Below are 20277 nucleotides of genomic sequence, written 5' to 3' on the forward strand. Positions count from 1 at the left end.
GACCATTGAAGACTAATTCATTTCCAGACATGGGTCATCTAGCCCAAATCTTAGGAATTAGTTTTGGTGCTTCCTTTATGTTCACAATAACAAGAAAGGATGCATCGTTTGGGTCCTCCCACTAAATTCCACATGGACAAGTGTTTTGGCATACTAAAACAATATTTTGTGAAGAGGAAAAGGACACCTGTTTACTTTAGGTCATTCTTTCTTTTCTTCTACTAAAGTATGAGATAAATGAAAACTAGTTCAGTTACCCCACTTCAGACCACACTTGTAAATTACTGGCATAAATCTGGTATCCACTGAAATACCTATAAATACGGCATTTGTGACTTATTTCTAGAAGCCGATGTTTGAGTCTCATAGTTCAAGGTACCCGTAGGTCTTCCAAAATGAATAGCTAAAGCAGAAAACCAGCTGCTTAAAGATTAGTTTTTTGAACGATTCAGGGCACAGTTTTGCCCAAAATTATTTCTTTCACTTGTCTCTGCCAGAGATTGGTGTTCAAGTATTAAAGAACCCCTGATTCTTGAATGAAAATGTTTTTTCTGGAAATAATACCTTAAGTTATTATCTATTGCCAAATGTATTAGTTTTGAATTTTTTTAAAAGCTAACTGGAAACAGGGTCTATGGGAATTGGATCTAAGTTTAGCACCCAGGTTTTAAAATGACAGTCACCTCACTCACAAATTTGCTTTAGGATCTGCCCCTAAGTATCCTGAGCATATTTTCAGTCTCACTGAAAATTTCCTTTGCACAGAAAGATATAAGACAGATATACACACTACTCAACCAGGTCAGCTCAGCATCACTTCTGCAATGGCCCAAAGAGTCACTGCATAGGATGGTCCTACCCTCTGAACACCCTCACTTCCTTTATATGGGCCATGACCCTGCCATCCCAACTTCGTGAGATGTGAGACTTAATAAGTGCTAGGTGAAGGAAGCCTTCCTTGCATTTATCTAAAACACTTAAATTTCCAACAACTATTACCTTGTCCTAGCATTTGGTTTCCTGGTGAACATATCCTCACTACGCATGATTTTATAGATTTCAAGCCTGCCCTTTCTATCATTATTGTAATCTCCATTCTGGTTGACTGCCAGAGACAACAGTTCAGTTTAGTTATTTTAAAGTTTAATTTTTTTTCTCTAGCTTTGAGTCTTCTGGCTGGAACGTTACTGAGAACATAAAACTGGGAGTCGTTTTAAGCTTCTAAGTCTCTGTAGTCAAGTTAATTTGTGTAGTGTGGAATTATAGGGGCTGTTCTTTCTCAAAGAAGTCCTGTATGAACTCTTATAAATCCACTTAAGTCTTTGCTTACGGTTGCAAGAAAATTAGATCCTCCACCTTAAATAAGTTGACTATGTCTTGAAACTAGTCTGAGACATAATTGTATTTTTTGCTCTTAACAAATATAAACTTATGTTGGAATAGCAATGATATATGAGGCACTTAACGCTGACTATTAATACCACTTCCTGCATATTATTTTAAATAAATAAATGTTCATTTGCTAAGTGGATATTCTGCCTCATCAACGAAGGATACAGCATGGATAGCAAAAGTCATTAGCATAATACAAATGCTTGCAAAAGGACTTTGGAATGCCTAAACTAAAAATGTACACTACCAAGGACTTGGAAAGAATTTCAAGCTCCAAGGCCAAAGAATCTACTGCATATTAATCTTCTTTATCAAAAAAGTTGATTTGGAACACGAAAGACAAAAATAAGCTTATTGTGCAATAGTGAAAAAAAAAAAAAGCTTAGGAGACTGCATGACATTGTGGAAAGATGCTACATTGGGGAGTAGGGGATTCTGATGGTTCTAATTTTGTCACCAATTAGCTTTGAGATCTTTAGCCAGGCATTTCAGCTCTATGAATATCCATTTTCCCACTTGTAAAAGAAGGGCTTGAGGCATGTTTTTCCAGTTTGTTTGTTTTTTCACCCCTGACAAACAGAATCTCAGAGAGGTTTTATGACCTAAACAAGGTGGCAGAGTCCAAAACAGAGTTTGAAAAAACTCCCAACAAACTTAAAACTGGAGTTCTGCCTCCCAAGGGCATTTCAATCTTTTAAGTGAAAGCATGCATGCAGATTCACCCAGTGGTCACCCACCACTGAGGAGGACAGAGTAAATACTAGGCTCTAACTTATATGAAAACCACAATTTGATTGCTAAAAACTCCTACACACAGTTAGAAAACTAGTGATTGTTTTCTACTTCTACTATCTCATCTATAAACTACACAATTCTGAAAGGTTTACTTTAAGTATCTTCCAAATGTTAACATTATGAATATATGGAGGTGGGGAGGATTAGACAACAAGAGACAGTCTACATTTCAGAAATCCACTGGGTATGAAGGAAATCTATGATTTCATATAATTTCCCTCAGTTTTTACTGACACAAAATTTGAAAGTCTTTTCTTGGTTCCTACGCTCACTGTTAGACTGTCTTTCTGCACACGCTCTACTGTGTCATCATGCCTTCAGAGCATGTGCTGAGAGACTGAGTCAAGAGTTCTCCAGAGGAGATGTTGGGGACTGAGGTACAGACTATGAAGCGATCGTGAGCACAAGGAGGAGGGAGCTGAGCTCTGTAGAGCACACTGTAAGATTTATGCACCGCCACACAATTTCTAGGAACTCACATCAGGGACTATAACATCTATTCTGCAGACATATTTACATCTTACTTTGATTCATTTAGCCTACTGCATGCCTAAGTAACACATTACAGTTCAGCCTGATTTATATGCAGTTAACTATGTTTTTAAGACATTAACCTAATGCCCACCTGCAATGCATCATACGTTCAATAAAAACAACTAAACTTAAAATTGCAAGTGATCATTTGTGCTTGTACAGGAAAGGCTGAGAGTACACATGCCTGGAGTGTCAATTCTATTATTTCAAAAAGAATTGTCAGCTATATGATCCTACATTACAAGGAAAAAATATACCTATGTTAAAATCCACCATAATAAACCATTTTAATATGCTAATTTACAAAGACTTCAAAGCTACACAGAATTGAGGGAAAAAATCAGTTCAAAGATACACTACTACAGTTGAATACACAAGTAATACAAAACTTTAATATTCTCTTTTCTAACATTTTATAAATGACCATTAAACTTTCTCTATAACTCTATCATTTTTTTCCCCCGCTTCTTTTCCTTTTTCCTCCTCAACAAATCAATGTTTCAAATGCAGTGGAAGTTGTAGCCCTTATTTTTATCTCCCAGGCAAGATGCTATGAGGGGTCACTTCCCATGTACGGAGAAAACAATCTTCATGGATAATAATGATAAAACCTTCTGGAATGCAAAAACAACCAAAATATGTATTCTCAGATGACTGCATGAGGGCCAAGTCAATATTAGTCCCATTTCACCCACGCACCGCACAGTCTAAAAATGCTGTCAGCCTGATAAGAATTTCCTCATGTACTCTTTTTTTCCAATAGAAAATATAGGTCATCAAAATAAACTCCTGAAAGTAACAGAACAGTAGTTACCGTATCAAGTCTCTTTATAATTTACTAGTCAGGTATAGTCAAATAGTTTCTTTACTGTTTTTTTGTTTTGTTTTTTTTTTTAATTTTAACCAAATAATTTTGAACAGGCCATTTTGGTAAAAGCAGCATGAACATTTCCAAGCACGCCTCTCAACTAAGTTAGTAAGGTCAACTCAACCTAATATCTACTCAAACCATATCTACAGAAGTCTGAAGTATAGGAGTTGATCGTTATTTACTAATAGGTGCCACTCATCCCTGTGAACCGATCCGATAAAAGGGAAAGCTCATCCTTCAGTTTGTCGATGGTCTTAGCAAAAGAATGAACTTTGGGAACTGAGTCTCGGGGCAACTGCACATGTTAGATAAAAGACTGGAGTTCTTTCTTATTAAAATCTAGGTCTTATGATTAGTGATTTATAATTTTTCTGCTACCGCATTTTATTTTACAGCTCAAAAATATTACCAAGATTCTAATCCCCAGCACAGATTCATATTTTAATGGAATTATTTTCACAACTCTAGAAAATAAAACCTCATCCACAACTTCTACTAGTTCAAGGTATTTTTTAAAGGGGAAAAATACCTTTCTGAGTAAAGTTTGAGTCTGTTGCTTGTCCACATTCCAATTGGCAATTGAAGGCCTTTACAGTCTTTGAGATAGAAGAAAGGAAAAGAAGAAAGGGTGGTTCATCTGGGATACAGTGTTTATAAAACACATAAACTGATTTCCAGCGTCTCTTCGCCTCACTTGCCTAACTTGTACCTATGTGGTTTTCTCCATTACGTATGTATTTTATATTTAAAGCCAAAGAAAAGCAAACAATATAACCAAATGTTTTCATCTGTCACCCTGGACCACAAACTACAAAAAACTTTTCCCATCCCCCTCCCCAAAAGTAATCTTTGAAATGCTGAAGCTGCTGAATATTAAATAATAATAATAATAATAATGGCAAGAAAGTAGGGTTCCTTCACCCTATGCCCTGTTTGATGCTAAGTTATACTGTTTGGCAGATAAACCAGAAGCAGGTACCCTTTCAGAATCAGATGAATTTCACAGTCCCTAAATTTTAAACAGAAGTTATAATTTCTTTCCAAACAGCAGCACTATACATCTAGCAAAGAGACAGAGGTAAAGAAAATGCAGAAATTAAAGGCCAGATTAAGGAGCCAAACCCTTAAGACCACCATAAAGCACATGGTTCCTAACAAACTAAACAAAGTCAATCAATAAATTCGTGGTTGGTAGTTTCCTAATCATACCTCGCTCCCTGATAAGTATGTTTTTTCTATAAGTATATTTTTTAGTCTCATCAAATGAACCCACACTAATTACCAGAGTCTGAGGACTCTTTTTTGTTATAACCCAGTGCCACATACTCATATGTGTTTTATGTAGAGCTAAGTAAGTTTTGACACACACTCTATTGGTGTCCAGAGAGGAATGCCCAGGAGTACCTAATGCCAAATTCTCCAGAACCCTACTCTTCCTTCTAAAGGAACTGTACTATCTATTTGGTTCCCAAACCCCTTTTATCAACAGCATTCTCAGTTGCTCTTGGAGACCCAGTCTCCAGTGATCCAAGGTTACCTCTTGGCCAGAAAGGGACAGGAACACACACACACACCACACCACACTTTCAACAGACTGAAATGTGCTTTGATAGAATTAAAAGTGAATGAGGGTGGGGCAAAGATGAAGAAGGGGGTCAAATGTATGGTGAGGAAAGGAGATTAAACTTTGGGTGGTGAGCACACAATGTAATATGCAGAAGATGTATTACAGAATTTTACACCTGAAACTTATATACTGTTATTAACCAATGCCCCCTCCCTCGACAAATTTAATAAAAACAAAAAACAAAACAAAAAAAAACGGAGTGAGGAACTTGGGGATCAATCCCTGTCCTCTAAGTCACAGGCTTAAGAAGACACACTCTGCACAGAAGTTCTAGTAATTTTTTAGAGACGGTACACTAGACCCAAGTTCTGCCATAAAAATCCCAGAAAGGTCATTCCATGAGATTACTGTCCTGGTAGCCTCCCCATGTCAGCGACACATTTCATTCCCTTAATCAAGAAAACCCTGAAACACTCTACCTTTCCAAAGGAAACAAAATATTCGGTTTAAAGGAAGTTTACTCACATACTCCTAAGACAGATGCCCTTGGTGAGCTTCAGAGAACTGAACCCTAAGAGCTAGGGTGGCTATGAAGGTAGCCTCTGAGCTCCGGTGACAACAGCTCAGAGAAGCCCCCAGCCAGGTAGTGCCTCACTTCGAATCCCCACCCTTCCACCCGGCGGCTCGTCCCTTCCCGAAGCCTCTCCTCCTCTCTTCTGATAGCTTTCTGCTGAAGGGCGCTTCCGCAGGTCCCCGAGCATCCTCTGTGCCACAGGTCCCGGCGGGACGTCGCCGAAGCCCCACACCGATACTCCCTGTACCCCTCGCCCACGCCTCCGCCCCCGGTAGGCTGCCGAGTCGGTGACTCACCTGCTGGCCAGGTTGGGGCGCCGGGTGGTAGTAGGCTGTGGGGCACGTTGCAGCTGCCACAGGGTTGGGCAGATACTGGGGCGCTCCATACGGCTGGGGGTGATACATCACCTCCGCACAACTCATGGCAGCCGGGGCAGCGGCGGCCCCGGAGCTGCCGCCGCCTCTCTACGCGCTCGCGCGATGGGCGCCGCAGCGGCCGCCGCAGCTGCCGCCTCTTTCGCTGCTCCAGCTGCTACTGCGGCGAAGGCGGGTCCTCGGCGTCCGCGGGCTTCGCTCCCGGCGCGGGCTCGGGAAGGGTTGGCAATCAGCGGGGGCCCGTGCGCGGGCACCTTCATCTTCAGCCCTTCCGGGTGTCCCCTTGCCCGCGCTTATATAGCGGCTTGGGGACGCGGCGGCCCGCCTCGCGGCGGAGGCATGACAGTGCCCGGCTCCGGTGAGGGCAGCGCCAGCTGCAGCTGCAGCCCTGGCCCAGGTCGGGCAGCCCTGGGGAGCGGAGCTCTGGTTTGCATACACACAATGCACGCCCCGGCCTCGTCCTATCACCAGTGCTCCCGGTTGGGCGAGGATCGGGAGGCAGTGGCAGAGGGAGGGGTCGACTGGCGAGGAGGGGAGCGCTTCGCCTCCCCAGGCTTTGACGCGGAGCGCAGCAAAGTTCCTCCAACTCGGTCCGCAGCGGGCCGGTCGCCCAGCAGGGGGACCCCGGGAAGGGCCGGCTGCGGATTGGAGCGAAGTTTGAAGCCCTCTCCGCCTCCCAGCCTTGGGATGGTGGTGGGAGGGGAATGGTATGCGAGAGGCTCCGCGCCCTTAGAGCTCCGCGGGTTCCCACCCAGTCTCTGTCACCTGGCCGCCTGGGCGAGGGCTTCCCCACCCCAAGGAGCTTGCACGGGGAACACCAACGCAGAAGCCAGGGCCAAAGGAAAGCCCAGTGTACCAAGATGTAAAACAGAGCAGGCGCAAAATAAACTGGAATATTCCCTACATGAACTGTAACCATAAATGAAAGTTAACTTTATTGCAAGCGCGCACATGCCAGGAATGCAACACGGTTTTCTACAAGCAGTCTCTGCTTTAAGTGTACACCTGCATGATATGACATTCTTGTGGGATGTCAACATTTTCTGGCTTTTCCAGCCTGGTTTCCATAGAGCAATAGCCACTAACAATTCATGAAATTACTTAAAGGTTTATCTATTAGCAAGTGACATAACCCTCTCCAAAATGAAAGAGAAAATTTGTGGTAGAAATTGCTGTATAATCAGATAAAGTAAAAAAGAATTATACATATTTTGTAAACAAGAAAACTCTAAGCTCTGTCCTTTAAGAGATGTATTTCTCCCCTTATACATAGATAGATATCCTCTTTTATGACAGAACAATCTCTTTTATTTTCACAGAGACTATCCTTTGTCAGAAGAAAAGTCAATCTGGATGTCCAGTGTCCTGATTTTGTTGTGGACTGACTAGCATCCCCCACCCCGACCCCCATATCTGTAGGTTGAAGCCCTGAACGCCACCCCATGTGACTCTTTGGAAACAGGGCCTGTAAGGAGAAAATTAAGATTAAATGAGATCATAGGGTGGGGTCCTCATCTAGGACTGGTGTCCTTATAAGAAAAAGACAGCAGTGATCTCTCTCTGTGTTGGAACAGAGGGAGAGTCTTGCGAGGAACCAGTGAGAAGGCAGAGTCTACAAGCAAGGAGGAGAGGTCTCACCAGGAAGTAATCCTGAGGCCACCTCAATCTTGGACTTGGAGTCTCCAAAACTGTGAGAAAATACATTTCTGTTGTTTGAGTCTCCCAGTCTGTGATATTTTGTTACGGCAGCCCTATCAGACTAATGCAGATGTACAGTACTAATATATTGTCAAATTTTTATATGAGTGTGTATGTATAGACACATACAGAAATACATCTACACTCATGCATACACACATTCATACACTAAAACACACAACTATAATAATTGGATAGGAACTCTGCTACTCATAACAGCTCTTATTCAGTCACTCATTCTTTCATCCATCGAATATTAAGAATATTTATTAAGGGCATACACAGTTTGGACTTTAAATGTGTTCTCTGTACTGAAGCAATAGTCCTATCAATAAGATATATACGAATTTATTTAAAATGTCTATTACTGCCTTTTCCCAAATTGACATTCCCTGGTCACACTCCTTTCCGGTATTCCAGATTCGTCTATTCAGCTTCTCTCTGATGTCTCCACATAGATGTCCCATCGGATAGTTATAATGGCACTAATATTTTCCCCCATAGCCCCAACCTCATCCTTTTTTTTTTCAATCTGCATCTCAGGTATTGAAACTCCCACCCACCAGTTGCGGAGCTAGAATTCTGGGAATTAACCAACATCCCTTCCTTCTTCTCACAGTCCCCACTTCACATCTTAGAGTCCAGTTTTTACATTTCTACTGATCCTCTCCCCTCATCTCTTGATCTCTGCTTCTATAATCCTCAGTTCATTCAGCATCTCTCACTCAGACTCTTACAGGAGGCTGCTACCCAATTTCCAGGCCCCAAGTTAAACCCTCCTTTGATTCATTCTTGACAATTTATCTTCCCACTCTTTTCTGTCCTAGCCACTGCAAATCCAACAGACTCATGATGTTTCATGACTCTTCTAAAAATGTTCACAGTAGTTCCCCACAGGCTGTAGTCCCAACCTTCAAATTCTGTTCCCTGCCTACGTCACCATCTCCTTCAGCTGCCCATTCAGCCATCTGAATTGAGAACTCTCCTTCTAAGGAAGAGCATGGTATCTGCTACTGCCAGGCCTTACATATGACCAGAACATCTGCACTAATTCCCCACCCCCCAGCTTTTTCACTTGCTAACTCCTTGTTCTTCAGGGGTCATCTTCTAAAACATTTTGATGACCAGCTTTGATGCCTCTACTTTTGGCAACTCCAGCACCCCACGAGTATTGCTTTCACCATATGCGTATTAATAACCCACTACATGATTTGATATTGGTTATTTGCTTGTTTCTTCAATATGACCATGGTTGCTTGAAAGCAGGGATTGTGACTTTTATCTCTGAATTTCAATCATATAATACCTGGCTTAATAAACATTCATTGATAAATAAAGCATAAAAATGGGAGAAAAACTCATAGAGGAGCTTACAAGCTCATGGAGGATCCAAGCGTATATGAAATCACTGAAAACTCTCTTTTAGGCTTTCTACTGACTGTTAGAATGAAAAGGGCCTTGTGTTACGAGAAACTTTGGGACCTAGAGTGTAAAATTAGGCCACACAGCTAGTTTGGGAGGGCAGCCCGTCCTCAAAAACCAGACCTCTTATTTTAAGTACTTAACGCTTTCCACTTTATCTTCAAAGAACTTAATATGGCGGTAGTTGATTATTTTTTGGTACAATTTTGTGTTCGATATCTCTCTCCTCCACTAGACTATTGTGGAGATCATTTATATCTTGTGTAGCTAACATTTAGAAGATATTCAGTATATATTTGTTGAGTTGGAAAATAAAGACAGAACTAGATCCAGAGTGTCCATACCCCCCAATTTCTGCATCTTCTTTATACCCTACACGGCCTCCAGTATGATGCAAATATTTATTGCATGACAAAGATGTAGTTCTTGGATACTAATAAGTCATGGACTCAAAAGTCTGGAGGTATTTGGCAAAATCTTTCTATAATGCAATATCTTTGTTTCAATACCTCCCTTCATTTCTATATTGTACATATGGAAAAAAATGAGAGAAAGATAAATTCTGCCCAGAATTAGAATCTAGAAGAAGGATAGCCAGAGTAGAGGGAGACAATAACCTGTCAAAGGCTGAAGTCTGTGTTGGCTTATTAATAAAATATGGGATAATTCCTGCTAAGGACAGCTAAGTTGGACTCCTGGGAGGTGAGCAGATATACCTGACTTCTTCCCGGTAGATGTTTAGGGTTTTAGAATGGAAAAGAATCAAAAAAATCATCTGGTCTAAAACATCTCCTTTTAAAGATAAGCAAACATGTGTTCTGACTAAAGTCTAGGGACCTGGAGGCAGAACTAAAACCATAGCCTCAGGTCTCTTGACTCTTGGTTCAGTTCTTTTTCTATCATCCCATGATAAGGATACATAAATAAACACACATGTATATTTACATGTACACATATATGTGTGTATGTATGCATGCATGTACCTATTCATACATATTCATTTAAGCAAATACATATATACATACCTGAAAAAAAAAGAGGTTTTAGATTAGATCATTCTTTGGCCAATTTGGAGTTACGGAAAAGGAGTGGGTGTGGTGGAGCGGAATGTAGGCCAATTGCGTTTAACACAAGTGAGTCACTCAGATCCGAGAATGCAGTGTGACCACTGGTGTACTCATTGTCATGCCCATTATGTAGAGGTGTCACAATCACTCAGGATAAACTAGTAATGGGATGAAATCTGATTATTTGCACTTTTGAGCTACAGTTCCTCAAAGTTTGCCCTTTTATCTTTTCTCCTCCTCCTCTGACACTGCTCCAGTCCTGATGTGGAACCTGATCCTACCCATCAGTGTTCATCCTCCTCCTCTTTTCTATTCTAGACACTGAATTGCAATAACATACCAAAATTACCTTAAATGTTTCCAACTCTTCTGAGTCAGGGGTTTACAGTCACTACATTTTTTGGTCTCATGCACCAAATTTCCCAGAAGTTCCTGAATTTCTCAGCTGGAATTTAGTGAGGTGAACTCCCCCAAACCAGTTTTATTTAGAGAGGTAACTGGAAGTGGGTTTTCCCAATACCTCTTGAGATAAGATAGGGTAAAAAAGAGGGCAGGTTTTTTGTTTGTTTGTTTGTTGTCTTTAACTTGGGACCTCAGTGTAAGAGAACATATGGGACCTGCAATGCACAGGTGTGGATCTATGAACCTATGTATCCAAACCCTCTTCCCAAGCCACCAAACACGATTCCTGGCCAGCCCTCTGGCCCTAAGCTGAACCCATCGAGAATGCAGCCTACTCCATGGCTCTGAGAAAGTAGGCTTCCATCACCTGCACAGGAAATTCCTAGGTCTTAAGTACAGATACAGATACAGATTTACACGATACAGATTATTCTAGACAGAATAGTACCCCCCCAAAAAGAAAGGATGTCCCACTCTAATCTCTGGAACCTATGAATATGTTTATCTTACATCGCAAAAGGGAGTTAAGATTGAAGATGGAATTAAGGCCACTAATGATTTTAAGATACGAAAATTATCCTGAATTATCTGGGTGGGCCCAGTGTAATCACAACGGTGTTTTTAAGAGGGAGGCAGGAGGCAGAAGAGTCAGCGTCATATTGATATAAAATGAGAAAGACTATAGTCCACTGATGACTTTGAAAATGGAAGGCAGACATGAATGAGCCAAGGAATGCAGCCACCTCTAGTAAGTGGAAAAGGCAAGAAAGTGGGAGCACTGCCAATGCCATTTCAGACTTCTGACCTGCAGAACTGTAAGATACTAAATCTGCATTGTTTTGAATCGCTGAGTTGTGATAATTTGTCATAGCAGCAATAAGAAACTAAAGCAATAATTTAGTAGGAGAGGAGGTGCTAGAAGGGAGGGATTTGGGTGAGCATGTCCCCTTGCCCAGATTCCTATGAGGAGAGGAACAATAGGACAGGGCTAGTGAGGAATACTCTAAAGCTCAGAGGCCAGGAACAAACTGGTTGCTCGGATCTAAGGGTGGTGCCAATAACACCAATGGAATAGATGTGAACACAGAAGGTCGAAACAACATGTAAAGCACTAAAACGTCTTATTCAGTTGTCCTGCAAAATCACCTGCCTTAAATGGGCCCTACTCAATGTCCAGCAGCTTTATTATATTTCTCTAGATGCTTACCATGACCTTTTGCAACTTTTGCCTCATGTCTTCTTCACCATTCTCGAATCCCTCAAATTAACTTTATCCAGTTCTTCCTTTTTGTTCACAATTCGGGCAACTTGCAATTAGATTTCTGCCCCAGCACACCACCAACATTTATTAAGGTTACCAGTAATGAACATGTTAACAAGTTCGAAGTTCATTTTTTTTTAATTTCATAGTAATTAAGCTTCATAAATTTTGACATTTTGAAATCTATTTATCTCTCCTTAAAATTGTCTCTTGTCTTGACATCCTTCCATGATATTGCCCCTGTCTTAATCTGTTTCCTTACACTTCAACTATTCTGTCTCAGTTTCCTTTGCCACATCCTGCTCTACTTAATCTCTAAATATGAGTTCTTAGTTGCTTAGTCCTGAGCCTTTTTCTCATCTTACTCTATCCTCTCACCCTAAGAAAGTTCATCCATCTTCAAATCACCTCAATATGCAAATAACTGTAAAAAATTGGCCCAAGATTTCTAGAGTGGAGATATATCTTATCTGGAATTCTGAAGTCAATAAATAAAGCAAATAAATCATATGCAGCCCAAATTATTATTGAACATTTCTTCAATGCCCCACAATGAACTGGATATATACATACACGCATACTGTGTCTCAGTAAGTTCGACACAGGTAATGTGGTCTGCAGCATTGAAAAGGCTACCTTTTTAGGGGTTGACAATCAAATGAAATGTTGGTTCATGTTTCAGAGCCATGTCTTTTCAAAAAATGCTAACCTTTTTATGCTAAAATCATACTCAAATTGGCAAGATATACATGTGACATGAGAGAGGCATATGGGAATTTAGACCAACTCAAAGAATAGTAGAGTCTTGTCTTCCATCTTACACTTACTCTGGTCTAGCTTAATGTCCATTGAGTTGAATGAGGGAAGGGTTAGGTTAAGAAAAATACGATAAATTGTCTCTCTTCTCTCTCTCTCTCTCTCTCTCTCTCTCTCTCTCTCTCTCTCTCTCTCTCTCTCTCTTTCTCTCTCTCTCTCTCTCCCTCTCTCTCTCTGCCTCTGTCAGCTTACCTCCATAAACTACCCATTTCCTCCTGTCAACTCTGCAATTTTGTTCTAGAAAATGCCATTTATTCACTCATTTGATTCACTGCAATGACCTCTCTTCCTCAGTCTTTGCAAGCAACATTTACTAGTATAACTCTTCCCCCCACCCCCTTGGCCTAGTTACCATCTAGGTCTTAGCTGAAACGTGCTTCCTCAAAGACGTTTCCCAATTCAAAATACACCCTGTCCCACACCCACTGTTCTCTCCAATTAACAGCCTGCTCATCCCCCAGCCTGCTTAGTGTTTACCATATTTTGAAATACAGGCATTTTTCTTCAACACTTTTTTTCCTGTCTCCTCATTATAATCCATAAAGGCATAAAACATGTATGTTTTATTTACTACTATATCATAGCACCTAATAGGTATTCATTAAATGAGGCAATTATTTTATGCTTTATTAAGGGATAATTTCCTTTGGGAGTCAAAATAGTCACAGTTGTAGGGATAGGTTTTGTTTAAAAGTAGATTTTTTCCTACCCAAAATATGCGTCATAGACTTGTTAGATAATTTAAAGCATGTGCTTTTATGAGAGGATGAAGAATAATGAAAGGGATTCATATCGATCAGGTGTTTATGATTTTTTGTGCTATCACAGGAAAGATGATGATAAAGGGAACTCACATTTTATGAGGCTCTACAATGGACCAGGCATTTTCTCATTCATTTAGTTCTCACAAAAATCCTATGAAGTAGTTGTTACTGCCATTTTGGATATGAAAAAGCTGAAGGTCAGAGAAATTAAATATTGGGATAGGTGAGTGGCTGAACCAGGATTTGACCCCAGGTTTGATTCCAAACACTTGTGTTTCTAAAAAAAAAAATTTATGATACTATATTATCTAATAGTAAATGGGCACTAAGCCTAATGAAATTGTCTATGTATATATTTAATTTCAAGTATTTGTGCGAAGGAGGTAAGAAGATAGACTCACCAAATAATTGACAAGTTTTAGAGAAAACTTCCTACTTTCAATCGTCTAATGGGTCAATTTAATTAAAATTCCCACTGAGCCTGAGTTTCTAGCTTTAAGAACTGCTTTGAAGAAAAGTGAATAGGGATCTCCTGAACATTTCCACATTCAGTGGAAAAATTAATTGCGAAGGATTATAAAAGCAGCTTCCACATTTTCTCTTTGCGTAGAACTGAGAACTTTTGTATCAAAAGTACTTTTCTACTTATTTTTTTTCTATTCTTTTGGGTTTCTCTCATAATCTATTAAAACATAAAAAGCACTTTATGTTACCAAAAATAGAGCCTTAGTTTCAGGAAACAGAGACTGAATGGAACAAGGGGTGGCCAGAGTAGGCAGGTGGACAGGGCGGCAAGCCGTGTAGGTGAGAATGATCAGAGAAGTCACCAGTGGCCAACCTCCTTACCAGGACAGCAGGGGCTGGCAGCGCTGTGGGGTGACTAGTAAAATCAGGGTCACGATTGAGCCCTCAGATACTCACATTCGGATATTCACAAGAATGAAAAGAGCACAAACATGGGCCTCACACAAAATTCTGATCTTCAATTCCTCATATCTAAGTGGAGATAATCATATGCATAAGGCTTCTGTGAGGATTAATAAATAATGCAGTAAGCGCGTAGGAGAGAAACTGACCCATGCTGAACTTTAAAATGTTAGTGTATTTGTCTGTCACAAACCTCCCTAGGTTAAGTTGTGGAATAGACAAAAATGTGAAACAAGACCTATTATAGAACAACTGAAAACTTTTAAGAGGTGTTGGCGGGAGGAGTCTTTTTAAATGCACAAGCCAACCATCCAGTCCTGTGAATTCGAGGACAACTAGGGCGCAGGACATGTGCGAGTTACGCATGGAATATGCTTATTATGTTTTGCATTATCCTATTCTCTTCAGCCTGGTAAGATTTAAGCTTGTAACAATCGGCATGTTCTCTCTGCAGAGTGTTTTAAAAACATCCATGCAAGAAGTTCTTGGGCAGTGCTTCTTATAGAGATATTATTTCTACTGTGATTCAAAGTGATATTTTTTTTCAACATTTAGTGAAGTGGCCCCTTCCACATATGTACTCCTCTTATAACGATTTTAGGATAGAGCACACAGTGCTAGTTACAAGGTGAAGACCTTATTTAAATACTCTGAGGGTGAGGTTTCATCTATTTACAATAAGTAATAAGGCTATTTTAATCCTCATAGTTTGGTTTGTTCAATAAAAAAGTAAGATTGTAAATATCTCCCGTTGACACAGTGGAGACACAGCAAAAAGCAGCAGCAGGGTTACAAGTTTCTCACTGGGGGAGGTTTGCCCCAACTTTCTCTTAGTACCTCTGTTTGCCACTCAAATGTATTCCTGAAACAGCATGCTCTCTCTGTAGTTTTTTTGTCTTTTTTATTTTTCCTTTAGTAATCTTGGTTCAAATTATAGGATTTCATAGTACTCCTCATCTACTTATTTTATAGAAATTTAGTAATAGAGGAATCCTAATTGGGAAAGATGAGATCAAGAGATGTCAAGATACTTCTTAGCCGGTATTTAAAAATCAGCAAAGACTAGGTACTTAACCGTGAAAGAGAATCGTTTGTCCTCATGGAAGATAATGACAGACCATTAGTTCAACGTGTACCTTGAGTTTGCTGTTTGTTTCTTTGCTCATTTTCCTGGTAGTAATGGCAGATCCAGGCTAATTTAACTGTATTGTCTCTGTCAGCTTTGACAAGTGGAGTACATTCACGTGAGGTCTGGCCTGGGTATGTGTATAGTTCTGACCATGGAATGGAACAAAGCTAAGTAGGCCAGGGGGGATTAAACCCTTGATCTTGGCAATGTTAGCACTGTGTTCTAACCCACCAGGCTAACTAGCCACAGACAAAGACCAATTGGACTAATACATCACAGCAGCCAGAGCAATCTGGTTTGAATTTATTTCTCATTTTTCATATATTAGTTTTATAATTTTATTTAAATATTTTAGGATAAATGAAGCCAAAGGCCCATGTTGCTATCATTCAGAAGAGAGAAAGCAGAGAAGCAAAGCTGTCCCACACAACTTCCCACAATCACTAGGCACAAAGTCGCACTATGGGTCATGCTCTTACCTTTTAGAAAAGGTGTCGAACCTGGAAGAACGGAGTAAATCACAATGTTTACAAGTAATTTATATTTAATAAGCACAAAAAGACTCTTTGTATTTAAGGAAATCTTTTTGGACCAATTGAAAGGCTAATAACATCTATAAAACAAACAAAAAAATTTTTTCTACTTTTTTGCTGTTGATTTTTGCCAGATTTCCATGTGTTGTGTTTTATCCAAAAATGAGGTATGCATATATCTTTAAATCCTAAAAGTAATTTAGTTGCATCCCAGCTGCCCACTTCATTTTTATTGTATAAATAGGTCACTGGATAGAATTTCTTAACATTATTTTCCCTGTGGCTTTAGATACCTGAAATATATTCAAAATTCCACGTACTTTCAAGGTCCATTATAAGTAGCACCTCTTCTAAGAAACATATCTTTACATTTGAAAATTGGCTTATTTTCTGCCATTATTATTTGCATTGCCTGCACCTTCTATTTGCTGACTTGTTTGTGTGTAATCACACAGGCTTCTTTACTTGCAGTGGGGTTACGTCTGGATAAACCCATCATAAATGGAAAATATTGTAAGTCGAAAATGCATTTAATACACCTCACCTGCCAAACATTATAGCTTAGCCTCGCCCACCTTAAACGTGCTCAGGGCACTTACATTATTCTACAGTTGGGCACAATAATTTTCCTGCTGCTGCCCAATATCACAAGAGAGCTCTGCACCGCATATCATTAGCCCAGGAAAAGATCAAAATTTGAGGTATGATTTCTACGGAATGCATATTGCTTTCACACCATTACAAAGTCTAAAAATCATTAAGTCAAACAATCATAAATCGAGGACCATCTGTATAATTATTATTGCTCTGCATTTTGCCCTGATTATTTCAATTACTTTAACAGCCTTCCTTATAAAAAAAATAAATAAATACATAAATCCTATGAGAAAGAAGGTAGAGTTTGATATTTCTTTTGTGACTCTCTCAACAGCCAAAGTAGGTACAGTGTAAATCTGCTGAAGTTAATTTGAATTCAACGATTCTATCTGTGATCAGTGAATGTTGTGGGATTGTTCATCTATAAATGTTCTTGTTTTGGTCTCTTTCAACACCAAATAGGAAGAACAAGGATGCTAAGGATTTTTTATGTGACCTTTACACAGAATACGCACCTTCATTATTTTTTTACCTTAATTTTAAATCTCTTCTTTGATGAGTAAATTAGATGTCTTCAAATACATGTGTCTTTTCATGTTATCTATATGGGATAATGTCATAAAGTTGGCTGTGATTAGTAATACTTTTGAAAATACTGTTTTTTTATTTTCTAAGGATTTTAACGTGAGCCATCTCTTTAGTATAATACAACCACAGTACAATGGAAAAATACAAAATCCTTTGAGATTTCAGAAGATACATATCATCTCCAGTAACTATAAATTATAGCAGCTCATCTTTCACATGTTAGTGTCTAAAGAGATTGCAAAATCAAGTCTATCCTGGCGATATAGTTAGGGATAGACTTTCTCAAATTATCTAACCATAACAGAAACTTGATCAGGATAAGGAAACGAAGTAACAGTGATAATAGTATAGTCGTAGTTAATAGTCGTAGCTAAATGTTACATAGTGCCTGCTTTGTGTCTGGCTCGTCTTAAACACTTTACCTATACTAACCCATTTAATCCTCACAAAAGCATCATGAGGTAAACACGATAATTGTCTCATTGTACAGATTAGGAAATCAGCTCATCAAGTGGTGAAGGGCTTTGCTCAGTATTATTCACCCAGGCAATGTTTCCACAGTCCAGTGTCTAATCGGAGTGCATACTATGTCTCAGATGTGGTATTAAAGAAAGTTGATGTGTCATTTTGGCCGTACTGGATAATTTTACCTATTCTATCATGGGAAGCCACAGACTCTTGTTTACAACTTTTTCTTAGCAGCAGAACAGACAACATCATCTCTAATGTCTACAGTGATATTCTGTACTTTAGACGGCAGCGGTCTTCACTGGAAGGACAAAAGCATGCGAGATTCGAGTAACAACCTGTCCTCTACATACACCACCTTCCTGGGATCTCAAGGAGATAGGAACAGTAAAAGCAACTGACTGACTGAAATAAAACAGTGTCTTTACTGCCTTAATACTTGCTCAGTTTTCTTATTTATAATATCCAAATATAAATTTTGTTCTTTTTATAAGTGTATAACTGAAATAATGGCATGTCTGCTGCCAACTTTGTGGGGTTACATCTCATAGATTCTCAAGGACTGAACTGTTTGTTTATACTTTCCCAGAAAACACACCATGTTCGTTATGGATAATAACAAATATTTTCAAAAAAGTTAAAAGCAAGAGCGTTTGATAATTAGGTCATATCATCAACATCAGATGTGTTGAGAATATGAGGGACTTGATATGAACAGATGATCAGAATAAAGAAGTGTGGAAGCTCTTCTTGGGCAACGTGAGATGCAATATTGGGTATCAATTAATTGTGATGTCAAGCTCAGGAAATGTGCAAAAATTTAGTCATTAACTAGAGCATTGCTCCTCAAAGTGTGGTGTATGGTTCAGCAGGATTATTATCATCTGGGAACTTACTAGAAGTGGAACATGTCAGGCCCCACTCCAAACCTGCTGAATCTGAGTCGGCACTTTGATGAGATTTTCCAAGTGATTCATATACACATTAAAATTTGAGAAGCACTGAGCTAGTGTCTCTCTATACCCAATATCAAAATGGAACATCAAATCACTTACCTTAAATCTAGCCTAAATCTAAGACCACAGTTACCTGATAGAAATAGACCAATAGTCATATAATATATTTATGTTAATTTAAATATTGCAAAACCATGTCCCAGGCATTCGCCTCATTTAATATTCTCACTCTGCTTAAGAGAAAGTTAATATGTTTTTCATGATAAAACTTTTGCTAAGAGAAGAGGTAATCATGGGCCCAAATACATAGAGGAGGTAATTTAAACCTTAATCTTCTAAATCCAAACCCGGTACCTCTTTCATTCACAAGCAAATCATAAGCAGTTGTGAGAATACTTTTACACTGTGTCATTGGAAATGAAAAGAGTTCACAGTACTTTTCTAAAACACAGTTTACTCTCCATTATATCGCACTTGGTCCTCCTGAAAGTGAAAAGGCAATCTTAGTCAAGTTCAGGTAACCTCAGTCACTTCAGGATTTTCTCAACTTTTTCTGGGATACACTCAATGATTTCAGTTTAAACTGGCCATTTGCAAGTTTTCCCTTTTTCTCTTGCTTGGAATGATATTAGGTTATTGGCGGGAAGGGAGGACAGTGCATGAGTGGCACTATGGCAAGGTTACCTCAGGCTCTCAGTCCTGACACCCCATGTAGCCATCTCTACATAACATTCCCCGTGTTATGGTGACATTCTTGGGAGGCTGCTGCTTTCAGCATGCCAGAGGGCGGACGTACAGGCACTCTATCCTTTCAAATTCTGCTGGTGGGGACAGAGTCCCAGAGAGCAGTTTCCAGGCTCTCGGCCTCTCATGGAAAGGTGCTGGCTCGGTTATTAAATCCACTGTGGCTGGGTGGCCATCAGCTGTTACCGGTTAGCCATTAGCCACTAATATAATATAGCTAGGGGGTTGGTTGGTTGGCAGAGAAGTGGTCGGCGGATTGTGGCCAGCAAATGGGGTTAGCAAGCACGGATGGCGGATTGCGCATCGTGTGGGTCCTACTTCCTATGTCTCAACTAGCCGCCAGTGAGACTGGGGTGCAGGAAGACCCCTCGTTGGGGTACTGGCGGATGTTTGCTTTGGTGTCTCGACCCGCTGCCATTGAGAATATAGTGGTATGACTCCCCTATCTATGGCTCCGTGGGTGTTCCTTTTTGGCCTAGCCACATCCTGCGTTCTTGTGCCGGGAGCAGGATCGGAGTCCCTGCATGACACTGCTCATGACTGACTTCTGTTGTTTCTTCTCCTTTTTGAGGAACTGATTGCAGAAGTGAGTGTGAGAGGGGCGTGGACACTGCACAGACAACCTGCTCCACATACATGCCTTGTCCGGTGTCTAACACTCTAGCTTCTTCTACAGCTCTTCCTATTTCTTCTAACCCAGAGAGTTCTTATCTCTTAAAAGACAGGAAAAACTCGATCTTCAAGTATTCTTGTGTGGCTTTTTTGAAAGCTTAAAAGTCAAGAATTTGATATCTCTGT

At 40.0% G+C, this 20277-nt stretch overlaps 1 protein-coding gene across 2 annotated transcripts in view; it reads right to left on the reverse strand.

Moving 5' to 3' along the window:
- The window catches only part of VGLL3 (vestigial like family member 3), a 49311-nt gene extending 43128 nt beyond the window's left edge, over positions 1-6183 (reverse strand). For both annotated transcript variants that reach the window (XM_033091863.1, XM_033091854.1), the window contains exon 1: positions 6030-6183. In XM_033091863.1, coding sequence (XP_032947754.1) covers positions 6030-6155 — 126 coding nt within the window. In that variant the 5' untranslated portion in view covers positions 6156-6183. The remainder of the gene's footprint in view (positions 1-6029) is intronic.
- Between the last annotated feature and the right edge of the window lie 14094 nt (positions 6184-20277).

This window comes from Rhinolophus ferrumequinum, chromosome 2, assembly GCF_004115265.2.
Source record: "Rhinolophus ferrumequinum isolate MPI-CBG mRhiFer1 chromosome 2, mRhiFer1_v1.p, whole genome shotgun sequence".
NCBI lineage: Eukaryota > Metazoa > Chordata > Mammalia > Chiroptera > Rhinolophidae > Rhinolophus > Rhinolophus ferrumequinum.